Below are 26,664 nucleotides of genomic sequence, written 5' to 3' on the forward strand. Positions count from 1 at the left end.
CATGCACTAAATTCTCAAACACTGTTCCTTAGTAACGAAGAAATGGGATCCAGCATCACAGCTCTCTGGACAATCCCCTCCTCCTTTTTTCATCCCCCCATGATCCTTCCTACCATCAGCTGGAGGAATAAATATTTTAACCAGCTCAGCTCCTCCTTTTCAGCCACTGCTCTGCATGAGTGCCGACATGTGTGGAGATGGCAACTACATACTAGTGCTCATGTGTTAGGAATGGGATATTAAACAAGCTCACAGACAGAAAGCTACATTTTTACCGATCAGTGCACTTAGTTTCCAACCTGTCCAGCAGAGTGGGATGTTTTGCTGAAATCATTTTATGTTATGATAAAATTATATATTTAGTCTAACAACAGAAATTTAAATGCAGAAAATGTTTATTTAAACGTTTTTAAAGCTGCAATTTGTAAAATATTTTAGTAGCGTAAATCAGGCATTAAAAATTAAACCCACATTTTAATGATTTAACATTGGGAAATATGGTGGGAAAAGAGGTCAAGATGTAAAGATGTCGCATCTTCACACAAGTGCCAGGGAAGATATGCTAATCAGAAGGGTTGTTGTGCAACCAGCAGAGGTCACCAGAGTGCACTGGAAAATTGAGTGTATCCAAATTGGGACAACGCAAAAGAAAAAAAAATTACATTTACATTACATTTTTGACATTTAGCAGACACCTTTATCCAAAGCGACTTACATTACAATTACAGTATACAGTCTGAGCAATTGAGGGTTAAGGGCCTTGCTCAAGGGCCCAACAGCAGCAACCTGGCAGTTGTGAGGCTTGAACCAGCGACCTTCTGATTACTAGTCCAGTACCTTAACCACTAGGCTACAGTTTGGTATAGGTATGCTTCAGACTGTAACCATTACATGACAATCACATTCATAAAAGGATGTTCACACATTCACACAGATTACTGGGTGTACTGAAAAACCTGTAACTTGCACATATCTACGCTATTACCTCCTAGCATGATCCACGCCTACAAGCATAATCACAATGCTAATTCTAAGTAATAGGCAACTATAATTAATATTACACAGCCTAAAGGAGAGCATTCTTCCTATAATTACTCTTCCTATAATTATCACAATTATACACATAAAAAAAACCAATTGTTCTTTTCCATGCTAATTGTTTATGTACTGATAATTTTGTTTGTGTATTAACAGGCTTAATCTGTTTAAGTGAAAGCTAAAACACTGACCTCACTTTTCTGCACAGACAAGGCTAGTTAGAAATGGTACACTCAAGCACTCACACACACACGCCTCCCGCTGTGGTACTGCTCAGTAACTGGGTTACACACACACACCATCAAAGTGAACGCCTCAACATGGAGGAGCAGCTTCTCTGTGAACAAAACTATCACACACTGCTTTCAAAAAATACATTTTAAACAGGTGAGAAAGATGCAGTGAATGGGTTCAAATTTTCTCCCCATTTTCCTCCCGATTTAGCACACTCAATTTTGTCTTTCGCTGCTGACAGATACCAGATTGTATCCAAGGAGAGCACGACTCTGTACACGCCTCTTCTGACACGTGTACAGCCCTCCTCTTCTCGCCCATGCATTCTGCACAGGCGCCAGTCAGGGTCCTTACACAGCGTATGAAGACCCCCCCCACACACACATAGTTTGGCCCCCACCCTGCAGATACGATGGCCATTTAGTATCTGCTGCAGGCAGTGCCAATTACGCCCACCAGATGGCGCCCAGCCGACCGTTGGCAACACAGAGTTTCAAACTGAGGAGTACAGATGCTGGTGTGATAGCGGAATATCCCACTGCGCCACCTGGGGGCCGGGTTCAAATATTCTGACAGCTGACAAACATTTCTCTTTTATGACAAATTTATATTTAATCTGCAAACAATAATTCTAATAAATGACAAAAATGGCCAAAATGCTAGCACAAGCTGCTTAGTTATCGGAATAATTCAAAGACTAAATATAAAACAAGTAGTTGGAAGTAGCCATCTGCAGAAACACATACTGTCTGAGTGCCAGAGGAAAACAGAGCAAAGTGTGTCTCTCCCTGTGTGCATGTGGCTGTAGCTATTTCACCCGTGTGCAAGACCTTTATGCAGGTGAAACGGTGAGTTGGAAATGTCCTAATCAGGGAAAATGCGAGAAAGAATGTAATTGAAATCTTCTTCTTAATATGATGAACATCACCTTGTTTGAATATAAAAATAATAGCACACAAGACATTCATTTCACTACATCTGACAGGAACTGAATACTGAAACAGACGACATGGTATTTGACCGTAAGCTACTAAACTGTTGACTGTTTTAAATGTAATTCTTTATCACAGTGGTTGTCAAACTTTTTAGACCAAGTACCACCCATTATCAAACCAAAACTTCCAAGTACCACCTATGTTTCTCATCATGGCACACATTAATTAGGTGTGTGTGTATATATTAGTGGTGGGAATTATGGCTTCTTGAAGGGAGCCGGATCTTTTGGCTCGGTTCCTTTTAAAGAGCCGTTCAAAGAAATGGCTCTTCGTTCTTCGGGAGGCGCTACTGGGTAAACTATAAGACACCCCCGATATTAATATCAAATTTTGCTACCTTGCCTTAAATGTATTCCTAATTCAAACAACACTTAAACGAGAAAAAAAAGTTACTTCAAAAGGAAAAAAACTACAGAGAAGAGACACACTGTGGTTGCATCGCATTAAGTTTCAGAACAATCCTCTCTTGTGCAGAGATGTGACTGTGTTTGTTTCTGCTTTAAAACATAAGCGCCATGAAATAATCAGATTTAACACAATTAAACAAGTTTATAGTTTATTTCTCAATTATTTACCATTATACTACTAGTTCTCTCTCTCTCTCTCTCTCTCTCTCTGTGTGTGTGTGTGTGTGTGTGTGTGTGTGTCTCGCTCTCCGTGATACTGAAAGTGTTTCGGATTTGAATATCGACAATAAACAGCTCTTATTACAATTTACGATTAATTCCCTCTACTGATGTGAAGCTGAATGGGTGGATTACAGTCTAGAACTGCGCAGGAATAAAAGACTCGGTTCCTTTCGTTCATTTCAAAGATCCGTTTAATAGAATCGGATCGTTCGCGAACGACTCATCACTAGTATATATGCAGTTAGCGTTTCAGTGAGTGCGCCTGTTTAGCGGAGCAGCCTCGTGATGTCAGGAACGAGATCAGTGAGATTCAAACGCAGATCTGCTCTGACAAAAGCGAGAGAGCTACTGATAACTTTACTGATAACTTTACTGATAACCTTTCTGAAATTTCGAGATGGAAACCGCGAACGTGAAGTATAGACGTAATGAAGTACGGTGGCTGCGTAGCCCCGAATATTTTTAAAAACACATTCGTTTTAATTAAACTGATTTTATTAAAACAGAATTATAAGAACTTTGAAACAGATTTTATTAGTAATTTCCACATTTTTTTTATTTTTTATTTTATTTATAATTATTAAATGATTTATGTTTTCGGTGCATGTAATTACTTTTGCGAGATTATCTGGTGTACCACCTCGTGCTGCTTCACGTACCACAGTTTGAGAACCACTGCTTTATCACATACAGATCCACAGAATCAGCACCACAACAGGCACTTATTTCCCCGTCCTCCCTCACCTGGACTCTCTTGCTTCGATATTTTGCCTTCTCCAGCTGGACTAGGGTGCATGACCCTCGCCTGCTCCGTATTCCTGTCCTGGTCCTTCTTTTTTTCTTCCTGCGATGTGTCAGAACGGTTTCCTTGCTTAAGTTTTGATCATGCTCTGCTACTTCAGTGTTGTGGAGTTCGAGAGCTTTAGGTCTTTTAAACAGGCTACGAACGGACAGCAGAAGTAGTGTGCACAAAACATACATGATCTCGTTGACTAGTCACAAACACTCAGTCAGACAATGAGTCGCCAGGATGTAATGCCATCTTCTGGTGCACCTTACTGCTGTCTAAGATATCAGCTGTTGTTTTTGGCAACTTCAAGACAGCTAGCCTGAAACAATGGCAGCACTTACCACCCGCAGAGAACCATTCAGAGTTCTTAGCTACCGCTGAGATAAAAAAAAATTCAGTTCATTTTCAGTATGTCAGCCACCTTGCTGATCCAGCAGGTTTTGACATGCATGTTGCTTAAGCTCTCAGACTGTAATGGCTCCTAATTCCCATTCACTCACTTTAATCCACTGGCCCATAGCAAAGGGACAGCTGTCATTTTTTCCTCTCTCCTGACACCACTTTTACAACTCACTATCATGTTTACTGCTGATCATGCCCTGTTGCCCTGGACTCTGAGACACCCCTCTGATAAAAAGACATTTTAAAAACAATTATAAAACAGAGCCTGGGCTCAACGTCCTCACGTCCACTTGACACTCCCTCATAGGCCTTTATTAGATTACCTGGCTAAACTAATCCATCTTCTCTACTGCCGTTAATCCTAAAAATGTGCATCATGCAAGCCCAGAATGCTAACATCCAGTTCTTGATTTTGCCAGTCAAATTAGAAGAAAGGTTGAGCTCGTCGTTTTCAGTTGATTTGAAATTCCTTGTTTCAACAGACAGGGGATTGTACCCATCATCCCCCTACAGGCACACACCTCCCCACAATCAGCTATTCTAATCCATCCACCTGTCACTATTCTAACCTATCCTACTGACAATACTATTTATTATAAAATCAATACATGACAAAAACAACAAACACATTTATCAATCGCTTTATCCTGGTCAGTGCTGAGGGAGGCCCGACTCCAGCAGGACACGCTGGGTAAAAGCAGGAGTACCCTAAACAGGGTGCTAATCCAACTCAGGGCTTCGGCCACCCCGTCTCAGACATAGACAATCATGTCCGTGTAGATCCCTGACCAGGAAGTAGTAGGCTAGTGTAATAGATGGCTGCACCACCAGAGGGCACAACTAATTATTCCATTTTACATTGAAAAAGAAATGTATAATTTAATTTGATCTTGTTTTGCATCTGGTGTAAAGAATTATTATATCTGGTCAAATAAGGAACATAGTTTCGATACATGACTACTGCAACTCCCTCCTGGCAGGTGCTCCAACCTAAACACTGCCACATCACCCCACTGCTGCGTTCTCTTCACTGGCTTCCTGTAGCCGCACGCATTCAGTTTAAAACACTGATGCTCGCCTACAAAGCCAAAAATGGACCAGCCCCAAGCTACCTTCGAGGTCTAATCAAACGTTGCTCTGTCCCACGCAACCTCCAAGCCACTAGTCTCGCTCGACTTGATCCTCCACCCAGGACTCGAGGAAGACGAGCATCAAAGCTCTTCTCTACGTTCTCTGTCTGTTTGAACATCTGAGTCTGTTGCTGTCTTTAAAAAACGATTAAAAACCCACCTCTTTACTAAGCACTTAAGCTGACTTTTACTTACTTACTAACACTCTCATTCATTTCTTGAAAAACCCCCCCACTAACTTTGGTTCTAACAGAGTTTTAGCAGATTTGTGTTCTTGGACTGTTGTTTACTTAAACTAGAGTAAGGTTATGTTCACTATGGAAGCACTTCTGTACGTTGCTCTGGATAAGAGTGTCTACTAAATGTCGAAAATGTAAATGTAAATGATCAGCGATAACTTTTGGCATTATCGAGAAGGATGAATGGAAGAGAAATTTATAGGTGGACAAAGTCTAATTTCATTTTCCAGCTTTATATGCAAGCAAAGAAAGAGAAAACTCAGCTATTTAAAACATAATGCTGAGCAGATACCACACTGCCAAACTGTCCAAAAGGAAGTAATAAGATGGAAAAAATAAATAAAAGGGATTTTTGTCTAAGTGCAATTTTAGGACATAATTACAGTGTCAGATAGATGGGTGGGACACACAGTAATCACAGTGCTGATACTAACTGAAGCATCACACTACCAAAGTCCTGATGCTTACGTAATGAAAAATCGAGAGCTATACCAGTCTGTGTTTAAGTACTGGACAGCCTGACAGTCAACATGACGACTTTCAGCACAATTCAGTGTCCACAAAAGCTGCCAGGCATCAAATATTCACTCAAATATACATAAACACACGTTGCCATGTTGCGGAATTTTCACATCTGGTTTACACATGTGCTTTCTTTAAAACAACTAGTCTCTCTGTGCAGCTGCTGGAAACATCAGGAATACAAACAAACCAGATACTCCAAATCACGCTCACTTCTTATCCAGAAGTGCCCAAGAATCTGATCATCCACTATTTATCACAAATATTCACCTGAAATTGTAAATCACTTTGTGCATATTTTTGCCCCATTTTTAATTTACTGGGATACTCATGTTGGCCAAGGAAGGTTGCAGGCTAGCACACGTTTTCTTCAACATTTAAAGCTGCTGACTGCTTCTTTTTACAGGTTTGCTGTGGATTCCTACAGAGCGTGAGTATGCCCTGGCACCTCAGCCAGACAGTTTGTGTCTTTGTTGTGGTAAAACCAAATCTGTCTCTTCGTCTTTTAGACACTGCCAATTGTGCCAGTAGAGCACCTGAACACTGGTGGTAGCACTATTCAGACTCCAACATGGGTTTCTGCTGTGATGGTCTGGTGCATTAGACTGTTGTGCTCCCCAAGAACACTAACAAGTTTTTTTTTTCTAAAAACCATTAAAAATAAATTATCAGTGCTTTATCAGCATGGTCTTTAGCTAATATCATATCTGCATGTTAAATATACATATCAGACATCATTGTTAACCAATAAATCAGCGTAAAAGCAATCATAAGCTTATTTTTCATAGTATAAATTGTGATAGGAAGATCAAATAGGCTGGGATAGAACTAGTTTAGATCCCATTTAGACAATTGCAGCCAAAATAACAGTCAATGTTTCTTTAATTAAGCTCAAACACATAAGCAACACGAGCAATTTTCTTACTTTAAATCTTACAATCTTTAAAAATGAAAAGTGTTTTTTTTTTTTATTATTTAACTGATTTAAAATCAGGCCAGTGGCAAAATGTCATTTTATTGACAGATGTAAACATATCTCCATACTCTTATGCAACATTTTTCACGTCAACCTGGGACATAAATTGCCTGAAAGCATGTCACCATCAAACCTCTAATGTTTCACATAACTCAACATTTATTAGCAGAGAACAGTTTCAGTTTCTGTGCGGACACTGTCAGATATTTTAGTATAGACCTTTGAGAATGCTAATCCACTACCAGTTTAATTTGATCAAAAAATTTAATTAAAAAAAAGGTGAATACATACCTTCTACATGACGACCAGTGTTTAAAATTGAGTGTAATGGTGTTAATAGGAAATGTTATAATTCACAAGCTTTTTTCCTTTCTTTTAAAAAATTCAATATAATGACGAGGACATTTACATCATTTAGCAGACACTTTTATTTAAAGAAACTAACAATAATGACTACACACAAATCAAATCAAAAAGAACAAAATATGACAGAAGTGGCAAAACACAAGAAAGGGAATTAGGCAAGCTAAGAGAAGTGCGCCATCTGCAGGTGTCATGTAGACATGACCACCTCAACACAACCTGTTCTCAATCGAGTCTGACTCTTGTGGAAAATCATTTTATGGCCTGCTGGGTGAGGCATGAGAGAAAAAGCTGAAAACAACACACAAACCAAACAGCTCACAATCTGCCAGCAAACTTCGATTCAAAACAACATGCTTAGGTAGTTACTTATAACTCATTTTATTTACAGTAAACTATATGATTTTTGATTCCCAAATAAAAAAAAAAAACAGCAGCAGGTCCTGTTTTAAGATGCAATCTTTAAGCAGTTAGCAAATATTTTAACTGGGGTTTTATTTTCTAAGCCCTACATTCCTTGCTTTTATCACATAGTTTTAAGGTTTGATTTTAATAGAAAGTAGAATATTAACCAGTGCTTGATTTTTTGTTTTGTTTGTTTTTTTTGTGCAAAATCTACAACAAAAAAGTTGGGACGGCATGGAAAAAGCAAATAATAAAAAACACAGAGTTTCTTACATTTACTTTAACTTTTATTTGATTGCAGACAGGATGAACCCAAGATATTTAATGCTTTTTCTGGACCAAGTGATTTAGTGTTTCAGCTTTTATTTTGTCCCATTCTTCCTGCAAACACGTCTTAAGATGTGCAACAGTACAGGGTCGTCACTGTCGCATTTTTCCTTTCAAAGCTGGAGATCCTCTGATCATCTTTGCTAATCAAAGACTCAGCCTTTTCTGGATGCTGCTTTTGTACCAAACCATGATTACAATCACCTGTTGACATCACCTGTTCAAAAATCGCATCATTATTTAGTTTTTTTTACCTCATTACTAGCCCTAAATTGCCCCCGTCCATACTTTTTTTGGAATATGTTGCAGGCCTGAAATGCAGGAACGAAGGTTTATTAATAAATGAAATAAAGTTGAGCAGATAAAACATGAAATATCTCGGGTTCATCCTGTCTGCAATCAAATAAAAGTCAAAGTAAAAGTAAGAAACACTGCATTTTTATTTTATTTGCATTTTCCATACTGTCCCAACTTTTTCTGATTTGAGGTTGTATATACTTGTATTAAACATGTTTTACCACCGCTTTGTCCTGGTAATAGCTGCGGTAAGTCTAGTTTCCAGGGAATCACTGGGCACATTGTGGTAACACAACCCAGAAAGGATGCCAATTCATTGCACTCCCGTCTGTGTGACTGAGTAGGAAAATAATCGTGCAAGTGTGTATTGCCCTGCAGTAGATTGATGTTCTTTCCATGGTGTGTTCCTGCAGAGCTGCACAGACATTTATAATCAATGTTTTATTTTGTGAAATAATAAAATGATAATTATTTACCTATTCCAGTAAAAAATTCACTCAACAATTCAGTTAGTTCACTAACCATGTAGGGATGCGGTGGCTACACCTTCACTGTGTGCAACTATTCCATGAATAATATAGAGAAAAGATCACATCTGCAAACAAATGTTTTAAAAAAGAAAGCAAAGGTACTTGTCTATATTCATGATCTCACAGATAACTTAGACTACCCAGCATTGCTCTAATTAATAGGGAAGAGAGAAATGCCAATCCTTCCCACCAACAAGAAAGGGTCAATCACACCTTGGCTCCTGGCCATAGATGGCTTATTACATTAACAGGGTCAAACGCACTCTGTGTGAACAAAAGAGCAAATTCTTTTTGTGCTGCAGCACTCAGGATCCTAATTACTAAACCTTGAAGTGTTCAACAGTGTACTTATTTATATTTAAATATCTGAAATATTACCTTTTATAGTGTTTTACATTTTGTTTATGAATTGTAGGGAAAAACCATCATACCTGTAAAGTCTGGTTAATTGGAAATATTTAAACTGGTGACATCCTTTTTAAATTGTTTAAGACAATAGCATTCAGACATGATGCAGCATGCAACAACTTTCACGTGAAGTCAAATCTGGACCACATCCAAATAATACACATCTCAAAAAAACAGAACAAATGTGCAGGATTTGCAGAAAACTCAGATCCTTAATGAAATAGCATCAGTAAAACTATTACAAAACTGATTTCCACACTTAGTACATTGGCCAATCGATCTTCAGACTACTGTATTTCAATAAATAATTGTCTATTACTCAAGTGTTTTTCTGACTCATCTGATCACAGATTAAAAACCTTTCAAAAGAATAAACTGGGTGTGTTGGAGCAAGGAAATGCTTCAGCAGGGATTAAAGAAGCATAAGAACTAATATTGTCCACAAATTCTTTAATTCAAGCAGTTAAGTCATGCCCGGGTGTGAGTCAGGGCCCAGACTGAAGCGAACAGTGGTTAGTAAGTTTACTGGGAGACATAAACACTGGAAAGGGTGTCGTTAGGGGAGGAGGTTCGTCCTGCTTTTCTGGTCTTCTCAGACAGATGAATGGAATGACAGGAACTGACTGGTTTCTGCACTGATTCAAATCAGAAAATTACACACAGGAACAGAGAGCAAGTGGAAACCGACTGCCTTCATACAGCAATTAGTTAATATATTCAAATAATAATGTATTAAAATTAAAAAGAAAATAATCACATTTAAAAGTTGATTTGTTTTTAAGTATTAAGTACAATTTACCCAAGAGCAGTGTAAGTACAGAGCTGCATTTGTTAACATGTCTGAACAGAAGTGCAACAATGCAATTTTAAATGGGTGTCTTTATATTTTCTGCATTTAATTTTACCCACATATCACAATCATGATCACTCGCAGCTTGTTCACATGTTCACGCTTGGCTAAAGATTTAATTGGGTTCAGATTTAATGACTCTTCTAATTATAATCACAAGCTACACCATATGTATCAAAAGTGTTTGGATACTTAGTACAAGCATGTTCGACATCACATTCCAAAACATAACCATTAAACAATGTTCTATTCATTCCAAAGGTGTTTGACTGAATTAAGCACAGCGCTCTTTGCCACTGAAGTCCCTTCACTCCAACCTTATCAAACTATGTCTTTACTGACCTATTTCTGTGCACATGGGTATACAGGAATAGGCCTTTCTAAAACTGGTGCAACAAAGTGGAAAACATATAATAATGGGTGTGGCTGAAAGTCACAATTATGGAATTGTTTTAAACGTAGTAAATCAAGGTTGGCTGCAATTAAGCAACAAACATCAATACCACCACAACATTACATCAATTCCATAATTACAAAGCCAGCCCTGAAGTTTACGTGTTAAGACTAAATTAGCTTTTTTTTCTCCAGCTGTGGGACATAAAATGGTGTTTTTAAGCACTTGTGTAGTTTTTACACATGGTTGTGCTTAAAAAACGCTGCCTGCATGTCACTGCCTCTTCTTTGTGCTCCAATTTTGTGAAGAATAAATTTGACTTATAAAATCCCACCCTAGTAAGACTTCATTGAGCCCACCCTTTAGACAAAATTCCTAGTACACTAGCGTGTGAATGAAAAAGAATTTCAAATCCTTCAGCAGGACAATGGCATCATTGTGTCTTTCCTTTTCTATCCTAGGCTGTGATTGTATTTTTTCTCAAAGTTTATTACATAAATTTGCACCAATAGAAAAAGCCATATGACTGTTTTCCCATTAAACATGCAGAATGAAAGCTGATTTCTCCACCAGCAGAACTGAGAAACAGTGATTTAGAGCATTACTGGGACAGCTGGGAGGGAAGCAGGAGATGACGTTACTCAGACGTGGCATGAGTTTATGTCTGGTAGCAGTGACCTGGCATGTTTGTAAAACCCAACACGCTTGAACAATCCTGCTGTTTCAAACTACAGGCTGGACACACTAATGAAAAAACGACTTGCAACAGGGTGCAATTTTGGGATTTCTCAGATGAAACACACCCACTGAACCTAGTCATTACTGGGACTCTGGGCACACGGTCAGACAGAGGGGTACAAAAAGAATAATTAAAGCTTACAGAGGGCAATTTAAAGAAGAAAAGTAGAAAAACAACAATTCCAAACTGAAAAGGTAAAGCAAAGTTGTTTACTTAAAGAGCCAGTAAACGATCATTATTTAATGGTACTACTGGTGGACACTCAGCTCCTGATTTTCTTTAATGGTAGTATAGAAACAACTGCTGAGCTAAATCACATTAACATTAAATTGAGTAAATGTGAATGCACATTTACAGTTGAGACCCTGTCCACATTAATACAGATATTTCTGAAAACATCTGCATTAGGACAAAACAGAAAGCCAAGCACATGTTTGCAATAGTTGGCATTGGAGGCTCAGCTGTTAAAGTAAAAGCTATGAGTTCAGACTTCTGTCAAGCTACCAGTGTTAGGATCTTGAGCAAGGTCTTTGTCCCCCACATCTTAAATGTACAACAACAAGATAAAGAAGTTATCCAAATGTAAAGGAGATGATCTGTTTATATCTGTGGTCTGTAGTTGTGTGTCTTTATTACATAACTGCATCTGTGCGCTTCTGCTGGTGTTGATGGAAAGCGATCCAAAATATTTCCTGTCTCAGAGGTTTTTTTTTTCCCCCAAACACAGAGAAAATCCTCTGGTTGTAAAAAAAAAAAAAAAAAAAAAAAAAAAAAAAAAAAAAAAAAAAAAAGTGTCTGTTTACAAGCCCCAAGTACTGTAATATGGTCTCTACAAACCTTATATTATGGGAGGCTCTTACCTATTTGCTTAGTTAAGTCCAGGTGGTGACCTTTTTTTGGCCAGGCAGTGTATAACACGCTTCTACACTACATGTAGTGCAATTGACATTAGACAAAAAGCTATTTTGGATACGACCCCCATCCACCCCAAACACATATGAAACAATGTGAAGTAAAACATATTTGGGATACAGTCCCATATTAGAAAGCGTGTGAGATGCAGCCCCCAACACGCAATATAATAAGAAATAATGACTGGTCAACACTTGCAACTTATACATACAGGTATAGTATTAAAATAGAAGATGAATGAAGTAAGAAATTGCATGCAGTGGTTGGCTCATTTTTTTTTGGCCCCTTTGTCCTCTAATTTTCTTTATTCAGTGTTTTTGCATACATATGCACTTTGAATGATGAGTCATTTAGGACACAGCCAACATACACTTTCATATGAAACAATGTCAATGTACAATTTACTTGATCAGACTGGAATCAAGCATCTAACGTTTAACACGCTTCTACACCACATGTAGTGCACTTGACATTGGACAAGAAGCCATTTAGGATACGACCCCCATCCACCCCAAACACATATGAAACAATGTGAGTTCAACCTATGTGAAAACATATTTGGGATACAGTCCCATATTAGAAGTGTGAGATGCAGCCCCCAACATGCAATATAATACGAAATAATGACTGGTCAACACTTGCAACTTATACATACAGGTATAGTATTTAAACGGAAGATGAATGAAGTAAGAAATTGCATGCAGTGGTTGGCTCATTGTTTTTGGCCCCTTTGTCCTCTAATTTTCTGGAATCAGACTGGAATCAAGCACCTAACATATAACACACTTCTACACTACATGTAGTGCACTTGACATTAGACAAGAAGCTATTTAGGATACAACCCTCATCCACCCCAAACATATAGGAAACCAACCTATGTGAAAACATATTTGGGATACAGTCCCATATTAGAAGGAGTGTGGGATGAAGCCCCCAACACGCAATATAGTAAGAAATAATGACTTGTGACACTTATACATTGCTTTAAACTTCCTACATAATAAATCACATATGCTCATATACACCCTACGTAGTGCACTACACATCCAACAGAGAGTAATTTAGGATAAAGCCTTCTGAGAAAGAAGCTGCACCAGACTTCAACGTCATTTCAGCTTTTCTGACTGAACAAGAATTTAAGAGTTTGTTTTCCAATATTTCATTGACTTAAAGACAAAACGACCAAAATGTAAAGATAAACACTTCTAGATGAATTAGAAAGTGAAGGTTTTGAGTATTTACTAGTAAATGAGCATTTTTAACACCACAGACCGAATAACCGAGAGGAAATGAGCTTACCGTTCAGCACGCCAAACTTTTCCTCCTCAGCACTCGGGTTTTTCCTGTTCTTCTGTCACTTCCACACAAACTTTTATAAGTTTAAATCTCAGAACGTCGGCGGGTATTAAAAAGTCCTCAAGTTTTATAAAACGAAGCTCGAAACCGTGACAGTTTGAACTGAGAGGAAAGCGACAGTTACGCGCGAGACTCGGGGACGCGCGCTGCTTCGGAAAAAATGAAGCCGGTCGCGCGCACAGCTGACCGCGCTCTCCGACCAGCAGTGACGTAACTGCATGCCAGTCTGACTGTACTGCAGGATTCTCTCGGTAGGCAACGAAGAGTAAAAGTTTATGGACACATAACATGAACTTGTTAGACATCCTATTCCAAAACTACATAAGTTAATGTATAGTCTCTATCAAGCTTTTTGCGACTCTTATGTGAAGGCTTTCAGCAATGATATAGACCAATTACCACACATTCTGCATTTCTTTTAGAGGTTAGAGGTAACCGGTGTACCCAAAGGAAACCTGCCTAGCCATTTGGAGAATATGTGGAATTCCTTACAGACCAGATACTTGTGTGAAAGTTACTTAAGAAAAGTTTTTTTTCCCCCTATTTAAAAGTTCTACAAAATCAGACATTATGAAATTAGTTCATGAGATAATAGGGAGAACATGTATTATTAGAAGTACGGGTAGAAGTATTTATTCATTATTAAATGTATCAATTCATTTTACTTATCCGATTTATTCTGTGGCTAAGTTGGTAGCACTGTCACCTCACAGCAAGAAGGTCCTGGGTTCGATCCTCAGGTGGGACGGTCCAGGTCCTTTCTGTGTGGAGTTTGCATGTTCTCCCCGTGTCTGCGTGGGTTTTCTCTGGGTGCTCCGGTTTCCTCCCACAGTCCAAACACGTGCAAGTGAGGTGAATTGGAGATTCCAAATTGTCCATGACTGTGTTCGATATAACCTTGTGATTGTTTGCTTATTAGGATTTTAACGTCATGTTTTACTCTTTGGTTACACTCATGACAGGAACGGTAGTTACTCATTACACAAGATTCATCGTTTCACACGGTTATATCTAACACAGTCTTGGACAATTTAGTGTCTCCAATTCACCTCACTTGCATGTCTTTGGACTGTGGGAGGAAACCGGAGCACCCGGAGGAAACTCACGCGGACACGGGGAGAACATGCAAACTCCACACAGAAAATAACCCGGACCGCACCACCTGGGGATCGAACCCAGGACCTTTTTGCTGTGAGGCGACAGTGCTACTTAGCCACTTAGCTACTTAGTGAGGCGACTATCTACTTAGCCACCGTGCCGCCCAGAGGTTAGAGGTAACCGGGGTACCCAAAGAAACCTTGCCTAGCCACAGGGAGAACATGTGGAATTCCTTACAGACAGGATACTTGTGTGAAAGTTACTTAAGAAGAGTTTTTTCCTTATTTAAAGTCCAAAGTTCTTTAAAATCAGACATTATGAAATTAGTTCATGAGAAAATAGCGAAAACATGTATTATTAGAAGTAGGGGTAGTAGTATTTTTTCATTATTAAATGTATCAATTCATTTGACTTATCCGATTTGTTCTGGGCAGGGGTGGCATGGTGGCTCAGTGGGTAGCATTGTCACCTCATAGCAAGAAGGTCCTGGGTTCGATCCTCAGGTGGGACCGTCCAGGTACTTTCTGTGTGGAGTTTGCATGTTCTCCCCGCATCTACGTGGGTTTTCTCTGGGAGCTTCGGTTTCCTCCCACAGTCCAAAGACATGCAAGTGAGGTGAATTGGAGATACAAAATTGTCCATGACTTTAACCAGTAACTACCGTTTTTGTCATGAATGTAACCAAAGTGTGTAAAAGATGACGTTAAAAAATCCTAATAAATAAATAAATAATATGGGCAGGGTTCACTAGGAACACTAGGAACAAGTAATGAACACATCCTGGACAGTCCACCAAACTACTGCAAGGTAACACGCCCAGACTCTTACTTACCTAAACGTATGGGCAATTTAGACAGCAAATCTAATTTCTGCATTTTGATTGGACCAGAGTTCTGACACAGACACCAGGAGAACATATCAAACTCCTTAGTGTCTAACAGCAAAGATCAAACCCAGCTCCCTAGGACTTCAATACTGTGCAGCACTTACTGTACCAGTTGTGTACATTTTTATTGTTATGATTAGGATTATTATTATTATTATTATAGACAAAATACTATAATACTGTAAATTTATACAGTATTTTTATGTGATGAAAAAGCTTTCTTGCAGAATTGCAATAAAACAGATCATCTCCTGCTATTGCAAAACTAATCATTGTAAATGTCTTTTTTTGAAAATGTAAAACTCTTATAGAGGATACAGTAATAAAACAAACAAGACAATATTTATATGAATGGTTACAATGCTGTCACTGACTTTTCATGAAGGCCCACTTTGTACTGTACAGCTTTTCTTACATTTATCAGAATATTATTAGTGTGTTTCCTGTTGGCTAAGTGAATTTTGCTTCGCATTGTTTCCCAAATTCCCGCCTTTTCTAACTTCCTGTCTCCGGTCTTCTGCATGATTAGTGGAACAATGCCAAAAATCCATACACTTCCTGTCCTTTTCCTTTTTGTGCCTCTGTGTAATGTGTCTAGTTATTTTTGATAATCTGTATGAGTTTGTGTACGTCAAAATGTGGCAGTAAATTACACAGACATTAATTATACACAATATTCTGGGGGTTTTGGTAAGGGTCCTATAATGTAAAGTCTCTCGAAGTCTTCAAAAGACACATCTAAGCTGACATGTACAGTACTTACTAATGCTCTTATTTATTTCTTGCAAAAAAACATTTTGGTTCTAACAGGGTTTGAGCAGATTTTTATTCTTATACTATTGTCTACTTAAACTACTGTAGAGTGAGGTAATGTTCACTATGAAAGCACTTCTGTAGTCCCTACGGAAAAGACCATGAAAATGTAAATCAACTCGGCTTGATAAAATTTTGCAATCATACATTTTCTAATTGGACTGTGGTTGATTGAGTCTCTCATGTGGGTCAAAACAAAGATAATGAATATGAATGAATATGAAATCTATAACTAGAAGAAAAGAAACAAATCATTTTAATTAATGCTGAAATTAATGTCAAATTACAAATTGATTCCAACACACTACATGTCTGCTTTACTTAGTGTAGAACATAACAGAGATCTGCAGCTAATTTGGTGCACTTTACTGTAGGAAATGAAGCACATCTGAATGAACATGTACATGACAACATTTTGTCTTTGCAAACTAACTTTAATAATAGCAGAACCAAGTACACAATAAAATTACACATTCCATGTATTCACAGTTTATTCAGATGTATTAGTTAGTAATCTTTAGAAAGTGCTGTATTATGAGCCGGGTTCTCTAAAGCTTTGAAAGGAGTTAAACAGAGATGAGATAAAAATAAAATATAGATTAAAAAAAACTACCAAAAAAGGTAAAATACAGAATAAAATAGTATAAATAAAATAGTAAATATAATGTGTAATATTCTCTTGCCTTTTACTGCTACAATGCATAAGGTAAACCAGCTAAATATTTAACCCGCCCCTCACTGAAATGTAAAATAGCCTGACAAGCCACTGAAACAGTGCACCATCAAAACATTTTCATGTTGAGCAACTAACTTTCTTTGAAATGCTGGAATTCTTGCAGGGCTTTAGGGTTTATTATATGGCCAAAAGTATGTGGACACTTGACCATAAGACTGTCGCATGTTTTATTTTAAAACCGGAGTCGGGGCGGCACACAGGCTTCACAGCAAGAAGGTCCTGGGTTTGATCCCCAGGTGGGGCGGTCCGGGTCCCTTCTGTGTGGAGTTTGAATGTTCTCCCCATGTCTGTGTGGGTTTTCTCCGGGAGCTCCAGTTTTCTCCCACAGTCCAAAGATGTTCAAGTGAGGTAAATTGGAGATACAAAATTGTCCAAGACTGTGTTTGACATTAAGAAACTTTTGAACTAATGAATCTTGGGTTACAAGTAAATACCGTTTCTGTCATAAATGGAACCAAAGTGTGTAAAACATGATGTTAAAATCCTAATAAATAAATAAATAAAACCATTACCTAGTGTCATAAGTCACACACTATCTAATAATCTGAAAGTGGCTGAGAAAACAACCTTTTGTTCCCTTTGTTATATTTAACAGCAGCCAAATTCACCCTAACAACATGTTTTATGCAATACCAACATTGCTATGTTTGCAAGTTTAGTATGCATGTTCCTTAGATAAAAGTCAGTAAATAACATTTGTCTGAGAGAAAATGTGTTGAACTTTAACACACTAATTCATATCTAAACCAATAAACTTGCTCTGATGTGTTGACCTTTAAAGGGACGGTTCATTACGTTGATAAATAGCTGATAATAATAGCAGAAGTGCTTACTATTGCAGTGTACCAACTAAGATTTAATACAATATTATTCAACCTGACTGCTAAAAATTAAATAAAATGTAGCTATATGGGTCAGGAAGCTGATTAGATTGAGTAGAAAGTTTAAAAGTATTTCATGTTTGTGTTTTCGTTGTCATTGTTGTTGTGTAGAGGGGTCATTTACCTTACCTTGCTAACAACTAACTGATTTTATTATTTATTAATTTTTCACCCAGTCCTATCAGGTCCAGTGAGAGCCTATCTCTCTCTATTGTTGCTGCTGCCACCCCCACCCATGATCAAGGCCATGTCAACCATTTTCCCATTTTCTACTGACAAACAGCCAATCAGGTGTTTGTAGGTGCCCAGCCGGTTGATAGCAACGCTGGAATTTAAAACTCAAGAGATTTGAGCCACCCAAGTGTCTCAATGGTTTAAATGTAAAAAATTGAATTTATTAGGCTTGCAGAACCAGAATGAAATCACAAATTTGTAGATTTAGGATTGAATCATGTGTAAATCTTATACTGGGCATTGAGTCTGTTGAGTTTGTTTATATAACATGGTAAATGATTATGGTGTCCAAACCCCACCTTCCTAAAATTGGGAGAACATAGATTCTGGATCTGAATTCTGCTGAATTTTATTTACTTTTCCTAAAGCAATAAAACAGTAATGATCAGACCCCGGTATGTTCAGCCTCATGTCCCAGCTTCACTTTCTCTTACTTAACCTCCTTTTCCTGCTCAGTCTTCTCAGACTTTTCTTACTTTTCCTCACCCAGTTCTTCCTCAGCCTCCATTTCAACACTTAACATCTCCTCTCCATGATGCTGTGGGGTCATGCGGATGATCAACGTACTGTCTGTGGTCTTTGCCACCATGTCATCGTCATCCTGTGGCAGAGGACATGGGACAGGTGAGCGGCTATGAACAGGTGAAGGAGGTGGCATGGGTGCAACCGTGGTGGAGGAGCTGGCGGAGGGCTGAGAATCAGAAACAGAAAGTTATCATATAGAAACTATATGGCCAAAGGCAAGGACGGATTAAGGATAGTCTGGGCCCCTGGGCAAAGAGTTGTGTCTCTGCGCTCAAGAGAAATTGAACATAATAATTTTGAAACAATACAAATTCAGAAACATTAAGTAAGGGCCTGAATCGCATATTTGCAACAAAACGTCTGTTATGAAATATGGTAGCTTGCCTGGCAATTTGTAGGTCCCTAGAAAGTCAAGGAGCCATGGTAAACGACTTCTATGGAAGTCAAGGGCCCCATAGCAGGGGCCCTCGTGATCAAGGGCCCTCTAATGGTATGCCCTGCTCTTCTCTAGGGCCCCCTGGTAGGGGCTCTCATAACCAGGGCCCTCTAAAAATATGCCCCCCTCTTTCCTAGGACCCCTAATAGCCAGAAGTCGAAGTCAGAGCAGTGCCACAACGCCTCATCCATTTTCATAAGGGGCCCAAAAGCATGGCTAAGGCCCAAAAGCATGGCTAGGGCCCACAAGAGGCCCTGGGGTCAAAGTCCCTAATAGTCAGAGGATCCTTAAAATGGAGGAAATAAAAATATATTGTATCATAAATGTTGATAGGCATCGCAAAATGTTTTGGGCCAGGGCCCCCCCAGGGCCCCCTGACCTCAAGGGCCCCTGGGCGCTGGCCCCACTGGCCCGGTCAGTAATGTTCTTTTACAAAATAAAAGTAAACAAACCTAGTGCAGCATTGTAGTAAAAATGAAGTGAGATAATTACAGTTTCACTTTGAACTTTATATTCAAAGAACATAATTCTGTTTAATGCAGTGATACACTAAAAATGAACAAAAATCTCCACTCACAAGTGGTGTAGCAGCTTAACTTGAATATAAAAAAACAAATAAGTTACTTAACAGCATTACAGTAAAACCTGAATACCAAAATAAAATGGAAAGTCACTCTTTTGTTATGAAGGAAAGCCAGTTCTTGTATTGTGACAATGGTTTGATGGACGGGTCTACGCAAAGTGAGTGTGTTTTGACCCTTTGGGGCTTCCATAGTGCATGGGATAGCGTGCTCGGCTCTGGCTGTCCGCTATTCGGAACAGAAGAAGTTAATAAAGTGTTTTGCTCCCGACAATTTGTGAATATATCGTGTATTTATTTCTTTATTAAGCGAGTGCATCACTATGACGCTCGGTTACATAACTAAGCCAATCAGAGAGCTTGATACTGAGATGTCGTTCAGTCTTGTAACACGTAAACTTGTAAAAGCTGTATGTTATGGTCCTGAAGTTTTCATACTCGGATTAAAAGTTATTATTTTGTAAACCGGAGTGATCCTCGACTCACAAACCATATAAATAGTAAAATTCTACAGTAATGAACGCAGCTCTGCTCCCACCGCCTCGTGTAACGCTCGCATTACAGACATTACACCGCTGTTGGACAGCGGACATGCTGACGTAAAACAAAAGATCGGGTTATGATCGATTTCCGATCAGTTAAAAATGCCTTGATTGGCCCCGATCCCGATCTGTGAGATCGGATCGGGACATCCCTACTCACAATCAATTATTTAATTAATCTTAAAGCTGTTAGTGGGGTTGAGGTCAGAACTCTGTGCAGGTCACTGGGGTTCCTCCACACCTCCAACTCATATTTTTATGGACCACAATTTGTGAACGAGGCACAATCATGCTAGAACAAAAACAGGGCTTTTCCAAAATTGTTGCCATACAGTTGAAATCATATAATTCATTTAATATAATTCTTTTTTTTCACTCCTAGCAGTTGGTATGGTTGAAACACTTGCACTCAATAATTATAAAGGGGTGGCCACATACTTTTGGACATAATATTTATGCAAAGATCAAGATGACAATGTATCACAAGCCTTACACACTCTCGTTCACTCACTTACACCTAGGGGAAATTTAAAGCAGCCAATTCGCCTTCTGCATTTTATTGTTAAGAAAACCAGAGTGAAATATTCTACACTGCAGTGGTAAATATTTGACCCTTAACATAAATAAATGAAGCACCTCAAGTGTGGCTCCAGTGTCTTTGTAAGTTTCCTTCAGCTTGGAGAATGTTTCTCCTTTACCCACTCCCAGTGCGGTCTTGAAGAGTTTGGGCGTCTCTGGGCGAGCTATGATCGCCGGTTCCTTCGCTGTACCCTTTTCTTCAGGCTTCTTATCCTTCGTTAACATTGTTCTAAGGAATACAATCATACAAAAAAGCATGTGTGTATATTGCGTTCCACACACTGGCAGTGAGATTCAAGCCTAAGTGATGCACACTGAGTGGACAAAGATATGTGGACACTTGACCATGATCTTGTTGGACATCCCATTTCAAAACCATGTGCATTAGGGTTAGGGTTAACATTTAACTATTTACTGATAGTCAGAGTCTTTATCATTTAATCTCAATATAAATGTGTTTTTAATTTGAACATCATTAGCCAAAGGTTGTTGTTAAATGCAGCCAACATACTTATAACCACTGGTCAGGTAACAAGCTAGTATTGAGTGATTTTGTATATAATGTTATTTTTCAAAATGTCCACTATTAGAGGACAACAATAAAGTTCCAAGCTCAACTCCTGACCTCAGTTTACCAAAACCGAAACAAAAGAAACAGTGCTATGGATGTTCAGGACTAAAGCTGCACATCTGGGCAGAAGTCTTTCACTTAACACAGGTGTGTCAAAGTCATTTTCAACGAGGGCCATATCTGCATTACAGTGGCCCTCAATGGGCCGATTGTAACGTATCCTGCTGTGATTGCAGTTTGCCTTTTAAGTCTTGGACAATTTGTTGTTTTCTTGGAGGCTAAATTCTGTGTTTGGTGTCAAAATGCCAAATTTTTACTGTATATTTATAATGTATATCTACATTTATATTGTACTACTTTACCACAGACACGGCCTCATAATGTACCGGTTCTTCTTGAAGCACAAACTTGTATTCACTTTCCCATCTTTCATTCAATTTCCTCCTTCTGCTTCAATTTTCTCCTCTTGTACATTTTTGAAATATTTGTAATTATTTCTCAACATCACTTGTTTAACACACAGTTAAACGCTGATGTGGAAACACTGCCATCTAGTGGCGGGATGCGGTCACTTTGCGGGTCACAAAATCGGTATGCATTTACATTTTTAGCATTTAGCAGACGCTTTTATCCAAAGCGACTTACACACACAATGAGCAACTGAGGGTTAAGGGCCTTGCTCAGGGACCCAACAGTGGCAACTTGATGGTAGCGGGTCTTGAACCGGCAACCTTCTGTTTACTAGTCCAGTACCTTAACCACTGAGCTATCACTGGCCACTGAAATGCATAGTGGGAGATGCAGTTTATGTATGATTTTACAGTGTATTTTAAGACAATCATACGTCTTTTAAGCTCTCACTGGCCACATAAAATGACGTGACGGGCTGGATTTGGCACACTGAGTTTGACACGTGACTTAACAACAGTGGAATGGAAAAATTGGTACATGAAAAATCAGAGACTTAAAAGTAAAATTAGTCACACACACACACACACACACTGATTTGAATTAAAATGCTTCCACAGATGGGCAGCAAATTCAAATCATGAGACTCAGATGTGACTAGCTTTACCTTTTACATAATCCCAATTACTTCTGTACAACAAAATCACTGAGCACACTGTTACTGTGGTAGGTATAAGCAGTGTGTGTGTGTGTGTGAAAGAGAGAGAAAGTGAGAGAGTGTGTGTGTGAGAGTGAGTTGTAATTCATGACATTTGTAGTCACAGTCCAAGGTTATCTGCTCTTACTTGGCCTTTTTACGGAGTAGTTTTTGGGACTCTGGGTAGTGCACCAGGATCTCAGCAAGGTCCTTCTTATCCAGGATAAAAAGATTAGCAAAACCATGTGTCACGACGTTAGCCGTGCGCCTGTTTCCTCCGCCCCCTGCAAGCAAGCTGTTGGAGAAAATGCACTTCACTGAAATTAATTCCTAAGCATTGTTTTTCTTTAGCTATAAGATGATGCAAGCAAAAAAAATTAAAAAGCCAAAACATGGCAATTAGCTTCATCAAACATCCACTGTTTATAGTGAGCTGGTGTGGCGTAATGGTAAGAGCTACATTACATGAACGTATAGCCATATGGGGAACACATAACAGTGCACTCTTACTGCCAGTCTCAAGCCCTGGCAAATAATATGGTTGTGCCAGGAAGTGCATCTGGTGAATGATTCGCTGTGGAGACTCCTTATAGAAGCAGCCAAAAGGAATCATTCACAGTGTTCACATAAAAATGATAGATAATGTCTTCTTTATATAGATGTACAGATATTTTCCAGGATTTCTAAAATCATTTAGCTTAGCTACAAATTCAGCTCAAAAATAAATACAGTTCTGAACTCCAACACTAACAGAACAAACACTAAACTTCAGTTTAATGATGGGATTCTCTAAGTGCTAGTACAAACATTTAGTGACCTTAAAATGCCGGGTACTTTGTACAGTAGCATACATTATGTGCCCAATAGTTTGTGGGCACTTCAAATGACTGAGTTCCTGTGTTTTAACCACACCCAAATGCTTTCAACTTGGTGACAGCATGTTGGGGAACGTCCTTTCCTGTTCTAGCACAAAGCCTACACAGAGCTCTGACCTCAGCTCTACTGAACATCTTGAAGAAAGATTAAAATGTCAATTTCAAGCAGTTATATTCTACATCAGCCTTATATTCGACCTCCACACTTTATGTTCATGTATTCAGCAGGTCCAGCAGGAGAAGAAACACTCACCTGATTTCTCCAAACACAGATCCAGCTCTGAGAGTCACAAAAACAGTTTTGCCGTCAGGGCCACCGACTACCTGAACCTCTCCAGCTTTGATGATGTACATCTCTCTTCCAATCTCACCCTGATAAATGGAGGCAGGAGTCACATCAGAAACATTAAAGAGCAAAATGTAAAAATTTATCACTTTAACTCTTAAGTTCGGATAACAATAGTGCATTAAAGACATTTGGCCTATACATTGGCATTCATGTGAAGCAGCACCCCCTCTGTGGCTATAAGCATTGGTTGCTCATCGCTTAGGGACTAATACTCGGAAAGTTGTGGGTTCAAGCCCCACCACCACCAAGTTGTCACTGTTTGGCCTTTGAGCAAGACCCTTAACCCTTGATGGCTAAACTATCTGCTAAATGTAAGTTTATTTATTAGGATTGTAACGTCATGTTTTACACTTTGGTTACATTCCTGACAGAAACTATAGTTACTCATTACACAAGAATCATCAGTTCATAAGTTTAATATCAAACACAGTCATGGACAATTTTGTATCTCCAGTTCACCTCAATTGCATGTCTTTGTACCGTGGAAGGAAACCAGAGCTCCCGGAGGAAACCCACATAGACACAGGGAGAACATGCACACAGAAAGGACCCAGACCGGCAAACCTGGGTATCGAACCCAGGACCTTCTTGCTGTGAATGTAAATGTAAATTTGTAAATAGTATGTATCTAAATAGCAGCGCATTTGGAATGGCTTTCCACAAGATCTTGGAGGGTGTACATGGGAATTTATGCCCATTCAGTCAAACAGCATTTGTGAGGTCAGGGCTCTTTCCAGCTCAGTGGAGTTTCTCATCAAACTCATCAAACCATGTCTTATTGGACCTCAGTTTTGTACACAGGTGAGCAATCATGCTGAGACATGGAAGCGTATTATTTATTATATAAAATTAATTTTATACACAGGTTAGCAACGTTTATGACTGAAACAGCAGAAATTACAATTTGGCAATAAAGTGTATGTTATCAGAGTCACATACCTTCTTACACACATAATCTCCTGGTAGATAAACCACAGACTTTAATCTCTTTAACATGTCAAATATCATCTGTCTGTCACACCCCTGAGAACAAAAGCAAGTCAGAACTCAAAATAAACCAGTTACATAATATTAATATTTAAAATATTCTGTATATTAATGTTCCAGTGACTTACTTGAAAGAGGGCCACTTTGCTGACAATGGAATAGTTCACATCCACCGCAATATCTAAGCGCATCTTATCAGGAAGCTGGATGAGCAACTCCTGCTCGTCTGTACAAACAAAGATACTAATCACTAGATGCCATTTTAATTACATTATTCATACTCAACTCGCATACTTACGCCACCTATTCATTAAACACACAAATGTTTACACTTATATAAATATACTTTTATAAGTACAGTCAAAATACATTATGTAAAGTTTAAGTACCATATGTAAGTAGTTAAATACTTGTTTCCTCTCACAAGTCAGTATGGTTATGGCTTAACTTACCCAGCATGCCTTGCGACTGCCACGTATAGTCGTACCACGTCTTCACTCGATTTTGAATCTCACGGGGAATATGGTAGGAGGTCATGTACTTTACTGTGCTGTCCACACATGATCTGTAGTAAGCTTGACCTGCAGTGGCAGCACCGACTACATCTCTCATCTACACACACACACACACACACACACACACACACACACACAGAGTCAAACACACAGAGTCAAACACACAGAGTCAAACACACATATAAACCTCACCTTTTATCACTTTTGTCTGTAAAGAGTTTGGTTACTCCTAGACTGTTCTCACACAACAGTAGTGCCTGACCCCTCAGTTGCTTTTTGTAACTGAATGGGCACGAATTTACACAGATGCACTCCACAAATATTGTGGAAAGCCTTTAGACAGAAGTAAAGGCTTTACTGGTGCAATAAGGGCACCATGCTCAGGTGTAATATAGTGTGTACTGAATATATGAAATAGATTAGATATACATTATATGCAGCATGCAGATTGTAGGGTCTGATTTTAGTGTAAACAGCATGGTCATGTGTCATAAGGAATGAAAACCAACATGCTGTAAGTGATTACGGGTAAATTACATATTGGGGTAAATGCTCTCAGATGTAAATGATCTAGCTATCAAAACGTCTTGACATCCACATGGGTGTATTTGAAGCTCAATGTCTTAGAGATGCACTGTTAGCAAATACAATGCAACATGGCCAATGTTCTTTAAAAAACATAAAGCTTAATGTCTATTGTTTTTCTGATGTATTTTCTTAAAAAGAAAATATTACCTAACCCTAACTAAAAGTAAATAAAGAAATAGGACTTTTTGTTTCAGTAAACATGAGGCACAAATAATCTGGTGTCCTTGAGGGATGCAGCAACTAAGTCTACTGTTACAGAATGTGACAAAGCTTATACAGTATATTCAGCTTCAGTAACTGGTCACCTACCTGACCAATCATGATCGAGAATGCAAAGACTCCAACAAAGTAATTGACTAGCTGAAAGACAATTTCAAACACTGTTGTGGGATCTGGCAGACCTCCGATAGTGATCAGAGTCTTTACGGCAAAGTAGTAGCATCGGATATAACTGCATCAGAAGAGCCAACACACACACACACACACACACACACACACACACAGAGAGTTGTTACGCATGGTATTTACATAACAACACAATGTAGACTTTCAGTAAAAAATATGCTTTATTGGGTAGGATTGGGGTCACCTGTTTCCTCTGCCATCGTAGACCCATTTAGTGGAACCAAGACCTTCATAATCAGAGCCCCAGTAGAACAGACATGCATTACAATGCAAAGAGTAGAGCAAGTACGCACTGGTCCGAATCACCCTGACAGAGGAGGAAATGGGAACAAGGACGCATAAGTGTAAGTAGCAGCTGCTGTCCATCAGCCCTGGCCATCCACTTTAGTTTAAAAGCAAAACACATATATATTTAAACATCCA

The 26,664-nt window shown here is 38.8% G+C and overlaps 1 protein-coding gene across 1 annotated transcript in view; it reads right to left on the bottom strand.

Annotated features, from left to right (window-relative positions):
- Positions 1 to 18,614: 18,614 nt before the first annotated feature.
- The window catches only part of cngb1a (cyclic nucleotide gated channel subunit beta 1a), a 33,614-nt gene continuing 25,564 nt past the window's right edge, over positions 18,615 to 26,664 (bottom strand). Inside the window, 9 exon segments of the mRNA XM_063005030.1 lie at positions 18,615 to 18,875; positions 20,904 to 21,075; positions 22,671 to 22,817; positions 23,651 to 23,769; positions 24,686 to 24,769; positions 24,862 to 24,959; positions 25,186 to 25,345; positions 26,146 to 26,287; positions 26,426 to 26,548. Of these exon segments, the coding sequence (XP_062861100.1) occupies positions 18,615 to 18,875; positions 20,904 to 21,075; positions 22,671 to 22,817; positions 23,651 to 23,769; positions 24,686 to 24,769; positions 24,862 to 24,959; positions 25,186 to 25,345; positions 26,146 to 26,287; positions 26,426 to 26,548 (1,306 nt within the window).

Source organism: Trichomycterus rosablanca, chromosome 11 (assembly GCF_030014385.1).
Source record: "Trichomycterus rosablanca isolate fTriRos1 chromosome 11, fTriRos1.hap1, whole genome shotgun sequence".
NCBI lineage: Eukaryota > Metazoa > Chordata > Actinopteri > Siluriformes > Trichomycteridae > Trichomycterus > Trichomycterus rosablanca.